This window comes from Equus quagga, chromosome 9 (assembly GCF_021613505.1).
Source record: "Equus quagga isolate Etosha38 chromosome 9, UCLA_HA_Equagga_1.0, whole genome shotgun sequence".
Taxonomy (NCBI): Eukaryota; Metazoa; Chordata; class Mammalia; order Perissodactyla; family Equidae; genus Equus; species Equus quagga.
Window position 1 is genome coordinate 14,798,125 of NC_060275.1, and position 15,669 is coordinate 14,813,793.

General features: G+C 38.1%; 1 protein-coding gene across 1 annotated transcript in view; it reads right to left on the reverse strand.

The window, feature by feature from the left end:
• Positions 1-15,669, reverse strand: part of PHLPP1 (PH domain and leucine rich repeat protein phosphatase 1) — a 220,530-nt gene that overhangs the window by 31,504 nt on the left and 173,357 nt on the right. The window contains exons 11-12 of the mRNA XM_046672022.1: positions 11,968-12,123; positions 1,701-1,901 (exon numbers count right to left, since the gene is read on the reverse strand). Of these exons, the coding sequence (XP_046527978.1) occupies positions 1,701-1,901; positions 11,968-12,123 (357 nt within the window). The remainder of the gene's footprint in view (positions 1-1,700; positions 1,902-11,967; positions 12,124-15,669) is intronic.

The following is a 15,669-nucleotide window of genomic DNA, read 5'->3' on the forward strand; positions in this document are numbered from 1 at the left end:
TTTATTACTTTTTTCCTATCATCTCTCAAAAATAAAGGTTATCTTATTTGCTTATCTTGAAAATAAATACATGCCAAAGAGGCAACAAGAAAGAAGTTTTTATCTTATGAGATCGGATCTTTTAATATCATAAACATCCAACATGGTTTCAGGATATGCTATAAACAACATTATACACACAGATTGTGAAGTAATCCAGCTATGATAGCCTGAATTTATAAGACTATTATTTGAATATGTTGTCATCATATTTTGAAAAGAAATATGGAGAAATCAATGGGTAATAGGGCATGAAAAATGATTGAAAGTATTGAGATCAGGCCCAAGAAAGGAAAACTTAAGTTTCTGTCCCTCAACACAGAAAGAAGGTGGTTGAAGGACTTGATTGCTGGAGCGTGTTCGTCATGCAACCGTTTCAGCAAGTGTGGGCTGAGAGTCTAGCCCAGGCCAGACCTCAGGTGAGACATGAGGCTGGTGGAGACACATCACAGCCCTGACTCTTAAGGAGCTCGGGGTCTTGTAGGGGAGCTCCTGTGCCACAGCACAATCTCCAGAGAGACGGAAATATAACAAGATAGATTGTTATGAGGAGCATGAAAAAAGTCTCTGTACTTAGGGTAATTATAACTGGCATGGATCACTAGGGGATAGCATCAGAATTCAGACTGATGATCATTTCTCCTGCAGGGCTCAGTTATTCACCATCTCAAATAGGACAATGAGCCCTTTCAGAAATATTATTGTTATGTGATTACCATTTTTTCTTCCAAAAATACCATCACTTCATTCTATAGTAAAAGTATATTGAAGTAAAAAAAAAAAAGTTTAATCATTAACATCAAATGAGAAGAAAAATTAAAAGATAAATATATACTATAAAACACAAAGTAGTATTTTAAGTCAATGCATATTTGGGCCCAAATTCCTCCTTTAGTAAAGGTTTTAACAGACTGGTAGCCTTGATGGCAGCAGAGGGAGGCTGTGCCAATATTCTGCTTTGGCCCAACACTGAGATGCAGTCAGCAGTAGAATACTAGAGAGGTTAGTGCTTGCTTCTCCGTGTGGGTGTGTGTTCCAAGTCCTTACTTGCTAGATGGATAAATGCCAGTGACCTGGAAGTGGAGTAAATGCGTCATGGCAGGCTCAGTGTGTAGATTCACCCAAAGCTAGACACAATGCTACTGCTCTCAAAAACTAGAAATTAAAATTAAAACAGAATTAAAAATGGAATCTTCAGAGAACCATAAATTATCTGTAATGTCACACAGTTTCTATGGTTGCAGAGGCCACCACTGCTTTTTATACCGTTAAGTCCAAAAATAAAAGCCGGCAGCTAATTAAGAAACTTTAGGTTTCCAGTTTATGTTCTAATTCTCACGCCCTATATTAGGTTAATTTTTAAAAACTAATTTGGTTAAAAAGAAGCAAAAGAAAAAATATACCTACTAGATAATATACTTTATTTCAAAATCATAAGAATATTCCAGTGATTGAGTCTTTGGATACATTCATATTGGAAAAACTAACACATTTCTCTTTAGGGGAATGTTGATCATGACCTATATAAAAGACAACTGTGAACCAGAACCAGGGGAACAAGCTTGACATTATCTGGGGAATAAACACTTTAGCTTTCGCCTTGCCATCTATGAATTCATTTTCAGAAATGCAATGAACATCACTTTGCGATCTTCTTTTACCTTGCTGGAAAGCTTTGAAGTCGGTTATAGGCCATGTGAAGGATCTTCAGATGGGGGTGTCCTGTTAACAAGGGCACACATTTATCCGTGAGGTTGTTATTTGTCAAATACAACTCCTGTAAGATGCTGTTCGTCTCTTCAGAAAGTGTGGCTGGAGGAAGGGTTTCCAGTTTGTTCGCAGATGCATTCAGAAATCTCAGGCTACAATGACAAAAATGCAACAGAATCTCATTGATAAGCCAGAGCTCTAGTCAAGCATCCTGATCGAAATCTGGCATATAGGGAACTGGGATTAGAAACATGAATTTAAAGATAGGCCCTGGCTTTAGCAGGCATACGGATATGCAACCCCACTATCTATGACGAACACAATAACTATTCATGTGTGTTAAATACCAGTGATAGAAATCAATTTTTATGGAAGCACAAAGGTGAGAGGAAGTGATTAATTTTCTAGCTTCTAGGGAATGGAAGGGAGTGATAAGGTAAAGTTAACATTCTGTCTTAAGAGAAAAACAACTGCCTACTTTTAAATAAAAGAGCTCTTATAAAACAATTAGGCATTAGATCACAGTACAACTAAATCACATAGTGACTAAATCCTTTTCAGTATAATGTTCAAACCACATTTTACTGACATACATTCATTCATAATGCAAGAGATAATTTTCTCTGTATTCAAATAACGGAACAGTATATAGAGGTGAAAATGAAGAACAACTATATGCGTGAACAGGATGAATCTCACAAATACAATACCAAGAGAAAGAAGTCCAGATACCAGAGGACACACTGCGTGATTCCATTAATACAGAGTTGAAAATCAGGCAAAACTAATCTATGACATTAGAAATCAGAGAAGAGAAGCAGTGTCTAGGAGGGCTTCTGATTTTTCTAATATGATAATATTCTGGTTTTTTATTTGAGTGCTGTCTACACAAGTGTGTTCACTTTGAGAAAATTCATCAAGTACTATACTTATGATTTGGCCCCTTTTCTGTATTTATATTATAGTTCAATAAAATTTACATTAAAACAAACAAATAAGATGTATATGCTATCAGTTATCCAAACGATAGAGTGAATAATGGCTAAAACATGAACGTTCTTCACCTAAGGCAATTAAAATTGTCAAAACAGGGTAATCCTCCAACAGTTATTGTGAAACATAGATAAACGCAAAATGCAAAGCTGGAGAAGTGAAACAGAATCCTTGCTGTGATCAAGTTCCAAATCATTCCAAAGGAAAGGGAAGGACAGGGCACTGTGCATGGTTCACGCGGCAGACAGACGACCCCCTGCTTCACAATGGATCGCCACTGCGTGTGCTGCATTGTGAAGCTGCAGCAACCAGGACATGGAGAGTGTTCAGCCCGGAGGACTCACCTGCTATTGTTACCACGGCCAGAGCTGCCTTGCCTCCCCACCTGGACCTAGCCTGTGAATGAAACGCCTCTCTCTCATTTCAAACCACGTGAGTGTGAAACTTTCAGCATTCAATTCAGGACTATTCTGCCATATGTTAGGAAAAAAAATAAAATCTTCCTTAAAAAGGAAGAATATGGAATACCAAGTACAGTTATTGTTAATTTTGGATAAAAAGAAGGCTTTGAATTCAGGAGTCATCACCAGGACTGTCATTCCAAGCTTTCAACCCACTAATTTAATACTCCCCAACCTTGCAATCCCCCCACACTTACTTACACACACACACACACACCCAACTCCACTACTTATCTAAGGAAAAGCAGCTTCCCCAAAATAGAACATTTTCCATTAAAGAAACACGTATTCCGCTGACATTTAAAAAAAAAAAGAAAAAGAAAAAGGAAGTTAGAAAAGGGCTGTACAGACCATAAATAGTCATGGGAAATTATAGTCGTGTGTGCTACAGAGAAGAAAATAAAGGTCATTCATGCAGTTTCTGAAATGGTTTTGAACTAGGAAGGAAACCAGTTTCAGTCCATAGTTCTTTAAAGTATTTTTACATGTCTGTTTCTTTAGGTCCCATTTATATCATCTGACTTAAATACCCTGGTAAGAATTTCTTCAGTGTAGAATCAGAAGAAATTAAAATGTATTGCCCTAAAATACCATGGACTGGGGCTGGGACACTATCTGACAATCTCATTAAAATACAATTCTCTAGGAAAGATATAGTTATAGACACATGAAAAGAGAGAGAAATTAATTCTTGAATATCTGCATATTTTTAGGCCAGTAAGAGAGAATGCTGTTTTGAAAGGAAAAAAGATGGACTAGTGAATGCTCATCTAGAAAGCCGCAAAAAGGACTTTAAAAACCCCCCACATCTGAATGAAGGGAAGAAAGTGATTTCCAAAAAGACTTGTCCTCTCATCTTGTTGAAATTTGCCTGCACTGGAGGAGCTATACACCCTTTATAGGAAGTTAAGGGGAAAAAATTCCCACATCCTACCCCTCCGGAAAATGAAACTAAGTTGAAACTACATGAGCTGGTTCCAAAAGATTTAATGTGAACTGAATAAAGCCTGACTGAATCATCTTGTTAGTTAATAGAGAGCAAACAATTGGGCTAAAAAGATTTTTGATTATGATGGTCTCAGGAAAATTAAATTCAATACCCATCCTCTTAAAAATAAAACATTTGTCCCACAATCTCACAATGTTTCAGCACAAGACAATTAAATTCGTTTAACGGTATGGGTGTTGCACTTCCACCAGGACAAGCAAATACTTTAATTTTGCGATATTTCTCTGGTATGGATAACAGTCTTACTCAATACGCAGGGTGTATAACCCCACCTTCTGTTTTCAAAACCTCCAAAAAAGCTAAATTTCTAAAGCACTGTTTGGTCTCAACTCAATATGATGTGATAACCTCCTCAAGCTTCTCCCTTGTAGATTTTTGTAATAACTTATAAAACTTATAAAACTCTGTTAAATGTGCCAAGAAATGTTTTGTCCATATAACCCTCTTCACTACACAACCCTCTTCTACTAATTAGAGAAAAAGCAGTAACAGATTACCACTTTCTGTCCATTTGTCAGCTGCTTTGTAGAGACCACAGCTCTTCCCCAATTCCTATCTCATTTGATTCTCCCATCATCTCAGACAGCTCCCCCTTATATTTCACAGAAGACAGAAACTGAAGCTGAGAAAAGTCAAATTACTTGGCAATGGTTAAACAATTATCAGTGGCAGAGCCAGAAATAAAGCCTAGATCTTGTCAATCTTAAGAGTCCATTATTCCCTAACACATCTCTCCAAAATTCAGATGTTAAAAAATAGTAATCAGAAAACATTTTCCTAGGCCCTTCTCTCCAAAAAGCTGGAGGTCAAACAGGGCACCTGCTGGGCAGCGTGAGGACCACATATGCACAGAACTTCAAGCTCCATTCTTAAAATAACTTAATAAATAGCCTAATACTCAAAAACTTTTCTTAGTGGGAAGTGCAAAAGTCGTAGAGAAAAAGATACTCCCATATGACTCCTGCCCTAAAGCATTTGGGAAGTGGCCCACAACAGCAGCGAGACAAATCCACTTCCTGCTTCTTGAGCAACTGCTCTGTTCTTCTTTGGTACATTCTGTCCATCTGCTCTGGCACATCTAGGTTTCTGCTTAGCTTTACTTTGCTTGCTTTTTAGTAATTTCCAGCACACCCTTAAATTTTACAGCCAACTTCTGTTCTTGAAACAAAGCACAGGATTTGGTGCCACAACAGATTTCCCTGTTTGTAGGCACAGCAGGCATTCTGCATCTAAATAATTTTTCTGGAGATCACTACTGGGATTTGTATTCTATTAAAAATGCAAAAGGTTAAGAATAAGACCAGCAAAACTCTTCTACTTTTAGACAACCCTCCTGGCCCCAAAATGTTCCAGAAGTGTCAAACAAAATGCTCTCAATTCCTTATCATTTGTCTGTACAACACAACACTTTTGACAATTTCATCTGTCTTCACAAGGCTGATAGCTCTTAAAGCAGGGCTTTCAAACTTTTTATGACAGTAACCAAGAGTAACCAAAATATATTTTACATGACCACCTGGTACAGATGCAATATGCACATGTATAATTGAAAACAAAAGTTTCATGAAACCGTCCTTAACCTTACTCTATCTTACACTGATATTTCCTACCCTATCTAATTTTTTAAGTGCTGGTAGAAACCCACTAAATTAATGTTATACCCCGACTAATCCATTCAAAAAAAGAACCACAATTATTGATTGTTTAGCAACACCACCTAACAGTGGGGATTCCAAGTGAAGAAAAAATGCACAGAACTCACACATTATTATTCTGGAAGGTCTGAAAATCTGCCTCGCTTAGGCAATAAAGATCATAAGCTTACAGAGTAAAGAAACAAAAGTTATACAGATGTAAGAATTGTTGAGGGCCGACCCAGGGGCGCAGTGGTTAAGTTTGCATGTTCCACTTTGGTGGCCCAGGTTTTCCTAGTTCGGATCCCGGGTGCGGACATGGCACTGCTTGGCAAGCCATGCTGTGGCAGGCATCCCACATATAAAGTAGAGGAAGATGGGCACAGATGTTAGCTCAGGGCCAGTCTTCCTCAGCAAAAAGAGCAGGATTGGCAGCAGATGTTAACTCAGGGCTAATCTTCCTCAAAAAAATAAAAGGAATTATTGAACAAGAACTTGAAAAGAATTAATTTTAAAAATTAATTAATTAACATTGAAGCAATACTATAAATTGACCTACAGACCTTATTCAAATTCCATCAGTTTCCCTACTGATGTCTCCTATCTGGTCCAGGATCCATTCCCGGATCCCACATTGCATTTCATTATCATACTTCCATAGTCTTCTCTAATCTGTCTTATTTGTCTCAAATGACCTTGACACTTTAGAAAAGCATTAGACAATTATTTTGTAGAATGTCTCCCGATTTAAGTTTGTTTGATATTTTATCATCAGTAGAATAAGGTGATGCATTTTTAGCAAAAAAACACAGAAGTGAAGTTGTGTTCTCCTATCAGAAGGTACGTGATTCTCAACTTCAACTCCCAGAGATTCTTATTAAGTAGGTCAGCGTAAGGCTTCAAAAATCCACAGAATTAAGAATTCTGATGATTGGCCAAGTAGAGTCAGTAGAACTGAGACAAGGGCCAGGAATCTGCATGTTTATTTAATAAGTAATGTAGCCGATTCTGAAGACACATTTTGAGAAATACAGTTTTATTCCACTATGGCTCTCAAAAACATCAGAACTTCACAAGATAGCTCTCTTCACTTAAAAAAAATAGTGTAGGCAACTTGGCTCTTCAAAATGCCAGAAATATCTATCTTTGCCAAGAGGCACCAGTTGTCATGGTCAATCGATCACACTCTCCCCCAATTTTCTGTTCCCTTTTAGTCCCCTTGATATTTACACATGTTCTGTCTGAGTCATTAAAACTTATGGTCTGTAACATGACTAATGCTCTGGAGCTATTTAATAATTACCATGTACTTCATTTGCACATACACTCCCCCTACTCCCACCCCTGAAAATACCTGCTCCAACCGGGGATAAAAACAGACCCTAATGTCCACCCACAACAGGAATCTACAACTCACCTTTAAAGGGTCTGGTATGGCTTTGTTAATTAGCTGACCTCATCAGGAGCAGTCCCCTGGCCATCAAATGAGAGTGCAGATGCAAGATGGAGAGGGAGTCAGCCATCACCAAGGTTTCAGGAAGAACAGAAGGATGGCACTACCTCATCCATCCACTCTGGTGACCCACAGGGAATATCTCCTACCACCCCCGCCCATCTGTTGATGAAAACTGATTATGTGAAACTCTTTGGGGGGGTTTCCATCAAGAAAATCCTTAACTCTAAGCAAAAAGAGGTTGGATGAGAGATCAAGGCCAGTAAGATCCAGGTTAGAATATCCTCCAGTTCACCCCACAGAACCAATCCCGCTCTGAACATAAGATGCAAAATCACAGTCAACTTCTCAGCAACGTATGGTCCATCATATTTCACATCTGTCTACAGTTTTTGAGCTGCCAGTGAAAAGCAAGTCAAAATAAACAAAACTCAAAGATGAATGTGGAAAGTAAACTCATAAACTGAAATTGCTGATTCAAGTCACAAGAATTTTAATAAAATTAGCCTAAGTTTTCAGAGGAAGATAAAGGTACTTCTAAAAGTCATATAACTTGAAGCAGATTCCCCTGTTTGGTTACCAAATGCCTTCCTGCTACCAGGTGATGCAGATTAATACACAGCATTCTAAACCTGTAAAACTTAATAGACAAGATCATGTAATTAAAACCATGACACTGGTTTTAGCAGGCAAGATTAAGAATTAAGAAAAACTCCCAAGAAAGAGAGTCTAAGTTCATTCTTTAGCTCTTTGTCCAATAACATGTGTTTTCTTGACAGTTCTCTTGTTTCCAAGCACAAGTTCTACTTGGAGCGTGAACCACACCATTTTTTAATTTATTTTTTAAATTTTTACTTTTTTAAGATTGCCACCTGAGCTAACATCTTTTGCCAATCTTTTTCTTTTTTTTCTTCTCCTCTTCGAAGCCCCCCAGTACATAGTTGTATATTCTAGGCATAGGTCCTTCTGGTTGTGCTGTGTGGGACGCTGCCTCAGCATGGCTTGATGAGAGGTGCCATGTCTGCACCCAGGATCCGAACCGGCAAAACCCTGGGCTGCCGAAGCAGAGCACGTGAACTCAACCACTCGCCACGGGGCCGGCCTCAGCACTATTTTTAACTTATGAAGACTTGTATTCAGACCCTTTCCTCAGTTATATAACCAAACAAAAACTGGTAATAATAACTTATTACCATAAAAGATATGAAAAAGGAAGCATCTAGATATTCTTAAGATTTGTATTATGGAGCAGACTGAATGGAAGGAGGACTGAAGCAAAGTGTCACGGCTGCCCGAAGCTATCTGCCAAACACACAGCTCTGTATCACAGAACAAAGTGCTCTTCTTCACACCAGGAGCCTAAATCAAAACCACACATTTCAGTTTCCTGCTTTTTCACCCTCTCAAACACCCCTTTTATTACGGCTTATTGTGTAGTTATTTTAGACTCAGCATTAGAGTGTAAACTCCCTGAGAGTAACACCTGTCAGTCATTTCCAACCCCCTGCAGCACCCGACACCAGGACTTCAACTTATTCAGCCCGGAAGATGTCGGCTGTCCTGAACTGAGTACACCAGAACAAATCACAACTGGCCCACCTGCAAGAAGCTCGTCACAAAGACTCCTTCCTCAGAAATCCTCTTTAATATTTTAAACTTCGTGTTTTCTGGGTTAACCTGCTCTCACAACTGTCAGTACTAGTTTATTTCTTCCCCCAAAACTCATCCAACCAAACAGACAATCTCTCTACATTTTCCTGAAGGTAAATTATCTCTCAATAAAAAGCTGTTTTTGCTTTTAATTTAGGTATATAAAACCTCCATTATTTAGGTTTTGGAAAGAAGTATTAACTCTTTAACAAGTAGTAAATAGTTTTGTGAGAATCATTATAAAATCTTCTGTGTTTTGTGTCTTCCAACAAGTGAAATACTACAAGAAAGTCGTTCAAAAAAGAGCTAATCAACTTTACCCCACCCTCTTCATAATCCGATCTGCCTGGGAGAACCAAACCTCTCCACTTTTCTTTCTGATTCAGAGTCGTGGCTATTAAGATCAGTTGCTACACTATGCTGGAGATGTGGCTATTACAGTGGTTGGAAAACAAAGGCACTGGAATATGCCTTCTTGAAAAAGTTTATTTCAGCCTTCTTGTTCATTTGCTTTTCTCTCATTAAGAAAAAGCCAGATTCTTACTCTTTTTAATTCACCCAGCCCCACCCAACTTTCCTGTGCCAGAAATACCTTTAGCCGGTCTGCCCTCCTCCCAAGATCTACAGAGGCTGGCTAACTCCTCTGACAACCGCCCCTATTTTCCAAAGTGCAGTTGGCTCTGGATAGGCCCATCTATTCAGACTATAGGAATTTCTGCCTAAATACCTTTAGCTTACACTTTTGCTCAGCTTTTACTGTTCTCTATGACAGCACTGTCCTCTTTCACTGGCTCAACTCAGGTGCTAATTTTTCCATGTTGCATTACTAGAAATATTCCAGTTCATACAATCCTTCCTTTTCCAACTTAGAGATTCCATCTGGGAACAGTACAAAACATGTAACATGGGAAAACCAAGATTTAGAGTGCCCTGCCCACGGTCACAAAGTCAACAGTTCACGCAGTGGTTCTACACCCTGGGAGTCAGCAGAATCTCTTGGGAACAATCTAAATTATAGTTGCCCAGCTCAAATCCTTGTTAAAACACAGTCTCCTCGATTATACTCCCTCAGGGACATGTTTTCAGATCTACCCTGGTTTTCAGGCACCAAGAAGATTCAATCGCCGCTTCCTGATTGCCTTTAGAGAATGACAAATGCAGAGAATTGTCCTTTTAAAGTCAAATCCTCAGAAATAATGATTATTATCTATTGCAGAGCTCCAGCATTATTTGCCTACTTTATTAGCCATGAACTTATCAGACTTGACCAGATTCAGAAACGGTTTTATCTCACTCAAAGACTCCTAAAACCTGAATCCATCTATTTGTTTCTGTAGATTCAGTGTAGACTCTCTGTAGGAAAACAAGTGGATTCTCATTGTAAAACTGCACCCAAATTTTGCTTAGTTAGCCTTACGAAAGAAAACACAAGGTTACAACATAACTTGGAATTCTCCACAGGGGAAGAAATCGAATCCTATAATGTTCATAGCAACAAAAAACACATGTCTAGAGTTACCCATAAGCTGTGCACTGTACTTTGATATGAATGCGAAAGTAAGAACAACTCTTTAAATGACCTTGACACATTGCTCTTTTTTCCACAGGAATGATATAGCACTGGTCAATTACAACGTAACAATACAATTTTCTCACAATTCCATTATTTCTCTATAATTATTCCAGTAGGAATTCATTGTAACTTATGTTAAGTACAGAGAATAAATGTTTTTTGAAAATGAGGAAAACAAAACCAAAGGAAAAGGAAAGAGGTGCTAGAATGTTCTCTGCCCTGATCCAGGTGATGGCTACAGTGTTATATACATATGTAAAAGTTCACTGAGGAGTAGGCTTAAGAGCTGTGTATCCTTTTTTTTTGGAGAGGAAGATTGTCCCTGAGCTAACATCTGTCCTAATCTTCCTCTATTTTGTATGTGGGGCACTATCTCACCGTGGCTTGATGAGCAGTGTGTAGGTCCACGACTGGGATCCAAACCCAGGAACCCTGGGCTGCCAAAGTGGAGCGCGTCAAGTTAACCACTATGCCACCAGGCCGGCCCCAAGAGCTGTGTACTTTTTTTGACTATAAGTTATATCTTGATAAAAAGATTTTTTAAAAAAGGAAAAGGAGAAGAAGACAAGCAATGCAAATCCAAGAATGAAGGTAGTATTTAAGATTCCTTAAATATTCTATTGTTCTTTAAACAAATATTTGTTGAGCACTTTGCTTTATTCCAGACACAGTGCAAGATGCTGAGGGTGAAACTAAAAGGATTCAGGCCACCATGATATAAGCATTTTAGTATAACGCACAAGGGACCTGAAGCAAACAAGACGTTCCAAAGTCAGTTAACAGTTACACTTACTTAAAGCTTTCTTTAAAAATAGTACTGCATGTGGCAAATTTTCACAAAAAATAGATTTCACTTAATGATTAAACTAACCTCTCCTTCAAATCAAAACAATTTCTTTAAATACTTAGTGAAACCATTTATTTAGGAAAATACTGTTTGTTCAAAAGAAAATAACTTATTTAAATGCAAGGGAAAAACTGTGGTAAAGATAAGAACAACTGGTTTAACAAACAAAAAAACAAGATAACTAAGCAAACTCTAGGAAAATCTATCTCTGTCACCCAAAGTCACAAAATATGTGAAAGCAAGGACAGAGAATCGTAAGATAATTCAGCTGAGCCTGGCGCAGCCTGCATCCGTTCTGACCAGGCAGCAATACAGGAGCACACTTCTCACCCCTGTTTTATTCCTACACCCTCACAACACACGCTTATGAGCAACTCAACCCACTTCTCACCAGAAAGGAGTCAAATTAATGAACACTCTATAGGATAACCTCCGCCTCCATCCCCTACAAAATGGTAAGAGAAGTGGCTGGCAAAACCATTTTCTTCTTAAATCCAGGATAGACAGATAATCAGAAATGGTCTCTATAAGACAAGAATGCTAACGAGGGAGCATTGTACAACTCAGATGAATAACCAAAACAAACAAGCCGCTTTACCTGTCCGCCTTCATCAGAAGGTTCGGTGGTAGCTCCAGGAGCTGGTTGTGTTGCACATCCAAGACCTCCACTGAGGTTCTTTCTAGCCTTTCAGGAAGCCTCGTCAGCTGGTTGTGTCCTGCCAGTAGTTTCCGGAGACTACTATTACAAAATAAGCTGTGCAAAAAGAGACAAAGACAAAATGACTTACAGCTAATTTGGGATAAAGATTAAAAAACGAATAGCAGTAGGAAAGCACTTAAAATTCTCTCTCCAAAAAACATAAAGTCAGGGGCCGGCCCTGTGGCCGAGGGGTTAAGTTTGTGTCTACCGCTTCAGCGGCCCAGGGTTTCGCTGGTTTGGATCCTGGGTGCAGACGTGGCACCGCTCATCAGGCCATGCTGAGGCGGTGTCCCACATGCCACAACCAGAAGGACCCACAACTAAAATATACAATTAGGTACTGGGGGGATTTGGGGAGAAAAAGCAGAAAGAAAAAAAAAAAAGATTGGTAACAGTTGTTAGCTCAAGTGCCAATCTTTAAAAAAAAAAAACCAAACAAATCCATTCAGAGCAACTGAAAACTCATTTTAACATAACTCAAACTTGGAGCTGTTCACATTTCAATACTTTCCATACTTTAAAAAAAGGGCAGGAAGAACAATAAAGAGGGATATTTAACAAAGAAGCTTCATTTAGTGAAAGAAAAAAACCAGTTTCATAGGAGCAGATGCCGAGGAGAGCAGTCTAATCTTGTTAGACTTCCAGGCAAGCTGTATGAGGCTGTAGGCTTCTCGAGGTAGGGATGTGTCTGTCTTGTGGCAGCCTGGAACAGGGGTATTTTACCCACAATAGATTCTGAATCAAGTTTTTTACCTACAGGATCCACATTAAATAAGAATTCTTTTATCCAATTAAACTTTTACAAATGCCAACTGATAAAATGTTATATTTTTCCTCAGTTGCATTTCATAATCATAATTATTTCTCCCTTTCATCACTTCCCTAAATCTGTATATTTTTGTTTTCTGGTTGGTTTAATCCCAGACCCAAGTGGAGACTCCCTTCTAAGGACAATACAAGGCACTTAATCCGCTATTTTCTTTTGAGCCTCAAGGAGCTGTTTGGGAGCTTGGCTGTTTTCTCTCATGGGTCATCAAAACTGCAACATATGATAAATTCTTGTTAATCTAATGTAAATCTGCTCTATGACTAGTGGAGACTTCAAAAGTTGTACGGAATAAAACAGGCCCTGTGTTTAAACACAGAAATCTGGGCAATGGAAAAGTGTGGTTGTTTTTTGCATCGGGACCACTTTGGAATAAGATTTCTTCTCCACTGCTGTCAAAGAACGAGTCTTCCTCATCTACCTCCTGCTTTCGACCATTCTGACCTCACTCAATGACATCCAAAGTTGTTAAAATCACTCTCCATTACAGCTATAACTTTACTCACTTTCAATATCAAAACTAGACTCTTTGCTTTTAAAGACCCTAGCAACCTGTCTCCATGCTGTCACACCACGGGTTACCATTAACGATATTTGACATGCCTGACTTCACAGTTTTAAGCATCAGTGTGACAAGACAGACTATCCAGGACTGCTATTCAGTCACAGTTATCACAGGGGGCAGTCTCTGTAACGGTCACCTCAACCCAATAATTCAGGATTTGGTTCACCAATTTTACTGTCTTGCTGGGCCTAGGGTACAATTTAGAATTCTTAGAGGGTAGAATGGGGTTATTTATTATTCACACACACAAAAACACACACACTTCACCTTAAATAGATGGATAACTGAAAGATGTGAAAAAATCTTTATTTTGATTTTTCCAAATAAAAATCTAGACTTGATAACTACAGGATGAGTATTAAGTGCTAATTATTGGATAGTTCAATTCTTTTGGATACTGTGTAAGCATTAAAATAGTTTCTTTTCATTTGAATACATTTCCACTTCTAAATACTAATTTGTTTGGTCAAACCCTTCACAGTTCACTTAGATAAACAAAGCTTGAATATTAAATCAAATTCTAATGACTCACTGTCTTGCCTGAGAACTAGATCAATGACAGGGCTGATACAAAGTGTGCAACTAAACACCACCACAAATGAGAAAACAATACATATTGTTTTTGTTCCACGTGTTAAAAACACACACACACAAACATTGTTTAAATTCCTTCACAATAGAGCATTTGGAATTTGCTTTGAATAAGCATTTGTTTAGATCCTAAAAAAGCCTGTACTAATGCAGAGCAAATCAAAGATTAATTAACTTTGGGAAAAACTGGATAAAATATCAGTTATCTTGTATTTATTCAATTGTTGGTTTGTATATACAGTATCTTTGTTGCAGCCTACAGTGAAACTGAGGCTTTAGACTCCAATGTGCTGTATCTGTTGGATTGGGGAGGTCAAAGTAGGGAAGAGAAGAGAGATAATGGAAGGAAAGATAACAGTAAAAGATTTTTTCAACAAATTGTTTTTTCCCATTAGTGATAGCCTGTTTTCATTTTTTGCTGTTTGTCTCCTAAAAGGGTCTCTCTCTCTCTCACACACACACACATGCAATGTTGTCCACAGGGCACATCACCAAAGTCCTTCTCTTGATAATGGTGATGGGCTGCACTGGGTCACCTAAATGCTCAGTCAACATAAAACTCTAAAGCGGAAAGCATTTTCAAATGGATTGAATTTATAGATATAACGCATGGCTGAGGAACAAAGTAAAATTAATCAGCTGTCCAGGGATTGAAAATGTAATTCAGATTTCTTTTATGAGAGCTATAGTGTAACACAATGTTATCCAACAGAAATATAATATAAGCCACACATTTAATTTTAAATTTTCTGGTAGCCACATTAAAAAAAGTGAAAAGCAACAGGTAAATGAATTCTCATAGTACTTTTTATTTGACCCAATATATCCAAAGTATTATTTTAACATGTAATTAATATACAATGTTATTGAGATATTTTGCATCCAGAATATACTTTACAATTCAGCACTTCTCAGTTAGGACTAGTCACATTTCAAGTGCTCAATAGCCCCTTGGCTAATGGCTAGTGGCTACCATATTGGATAGCTGAACTCTAACACAATTGCTAGACTTACTAAGCACGTATATTTCATAATCTTTGTTCTTTACAAACGAATAGAGGCATACTGATCGTATACCTTTAAAGAGCGTGCACCCAAAGTAAAAGTTTACTCCAAATTAGTGATAGATTTTTACAATATTTTCATGGATATATTTGACTATATACAGTTAAAAACAACTGACTTCCTCTGTTCAGTGATTGGCTGAGAATGGAAGAAATAGCTAGACTGGTGGCCTAGCAGTCACTAGCCACAAACGGCTATTCAAATTTAAAGTAATTAAAATTAAATAAAACTTAAAATTCCATTCCTCAGTCACACTGGTCACATTTCAAGTGCTTGGTAGTCACATGTGGCTAGTGGATATTGTACTGGCCAGCACAGATATAGACCATTTCAATCATCACAGAAAGTTCTACAGGACAGCACTGGCAGAGAGTACTCTTTTGGTTATTAATTGTATGGCTAGTCACTACCAGCCCAATAATGTTTTGTGCCACAATCAGTCAACGTGAAGATATTTGTATCTATGGACACAAGACATCATCACATGGCTATTTTACAAATCTTGCTATTAAAGTGAAAATTATGAAATAAAAACAGTAACACATGTTAAAAG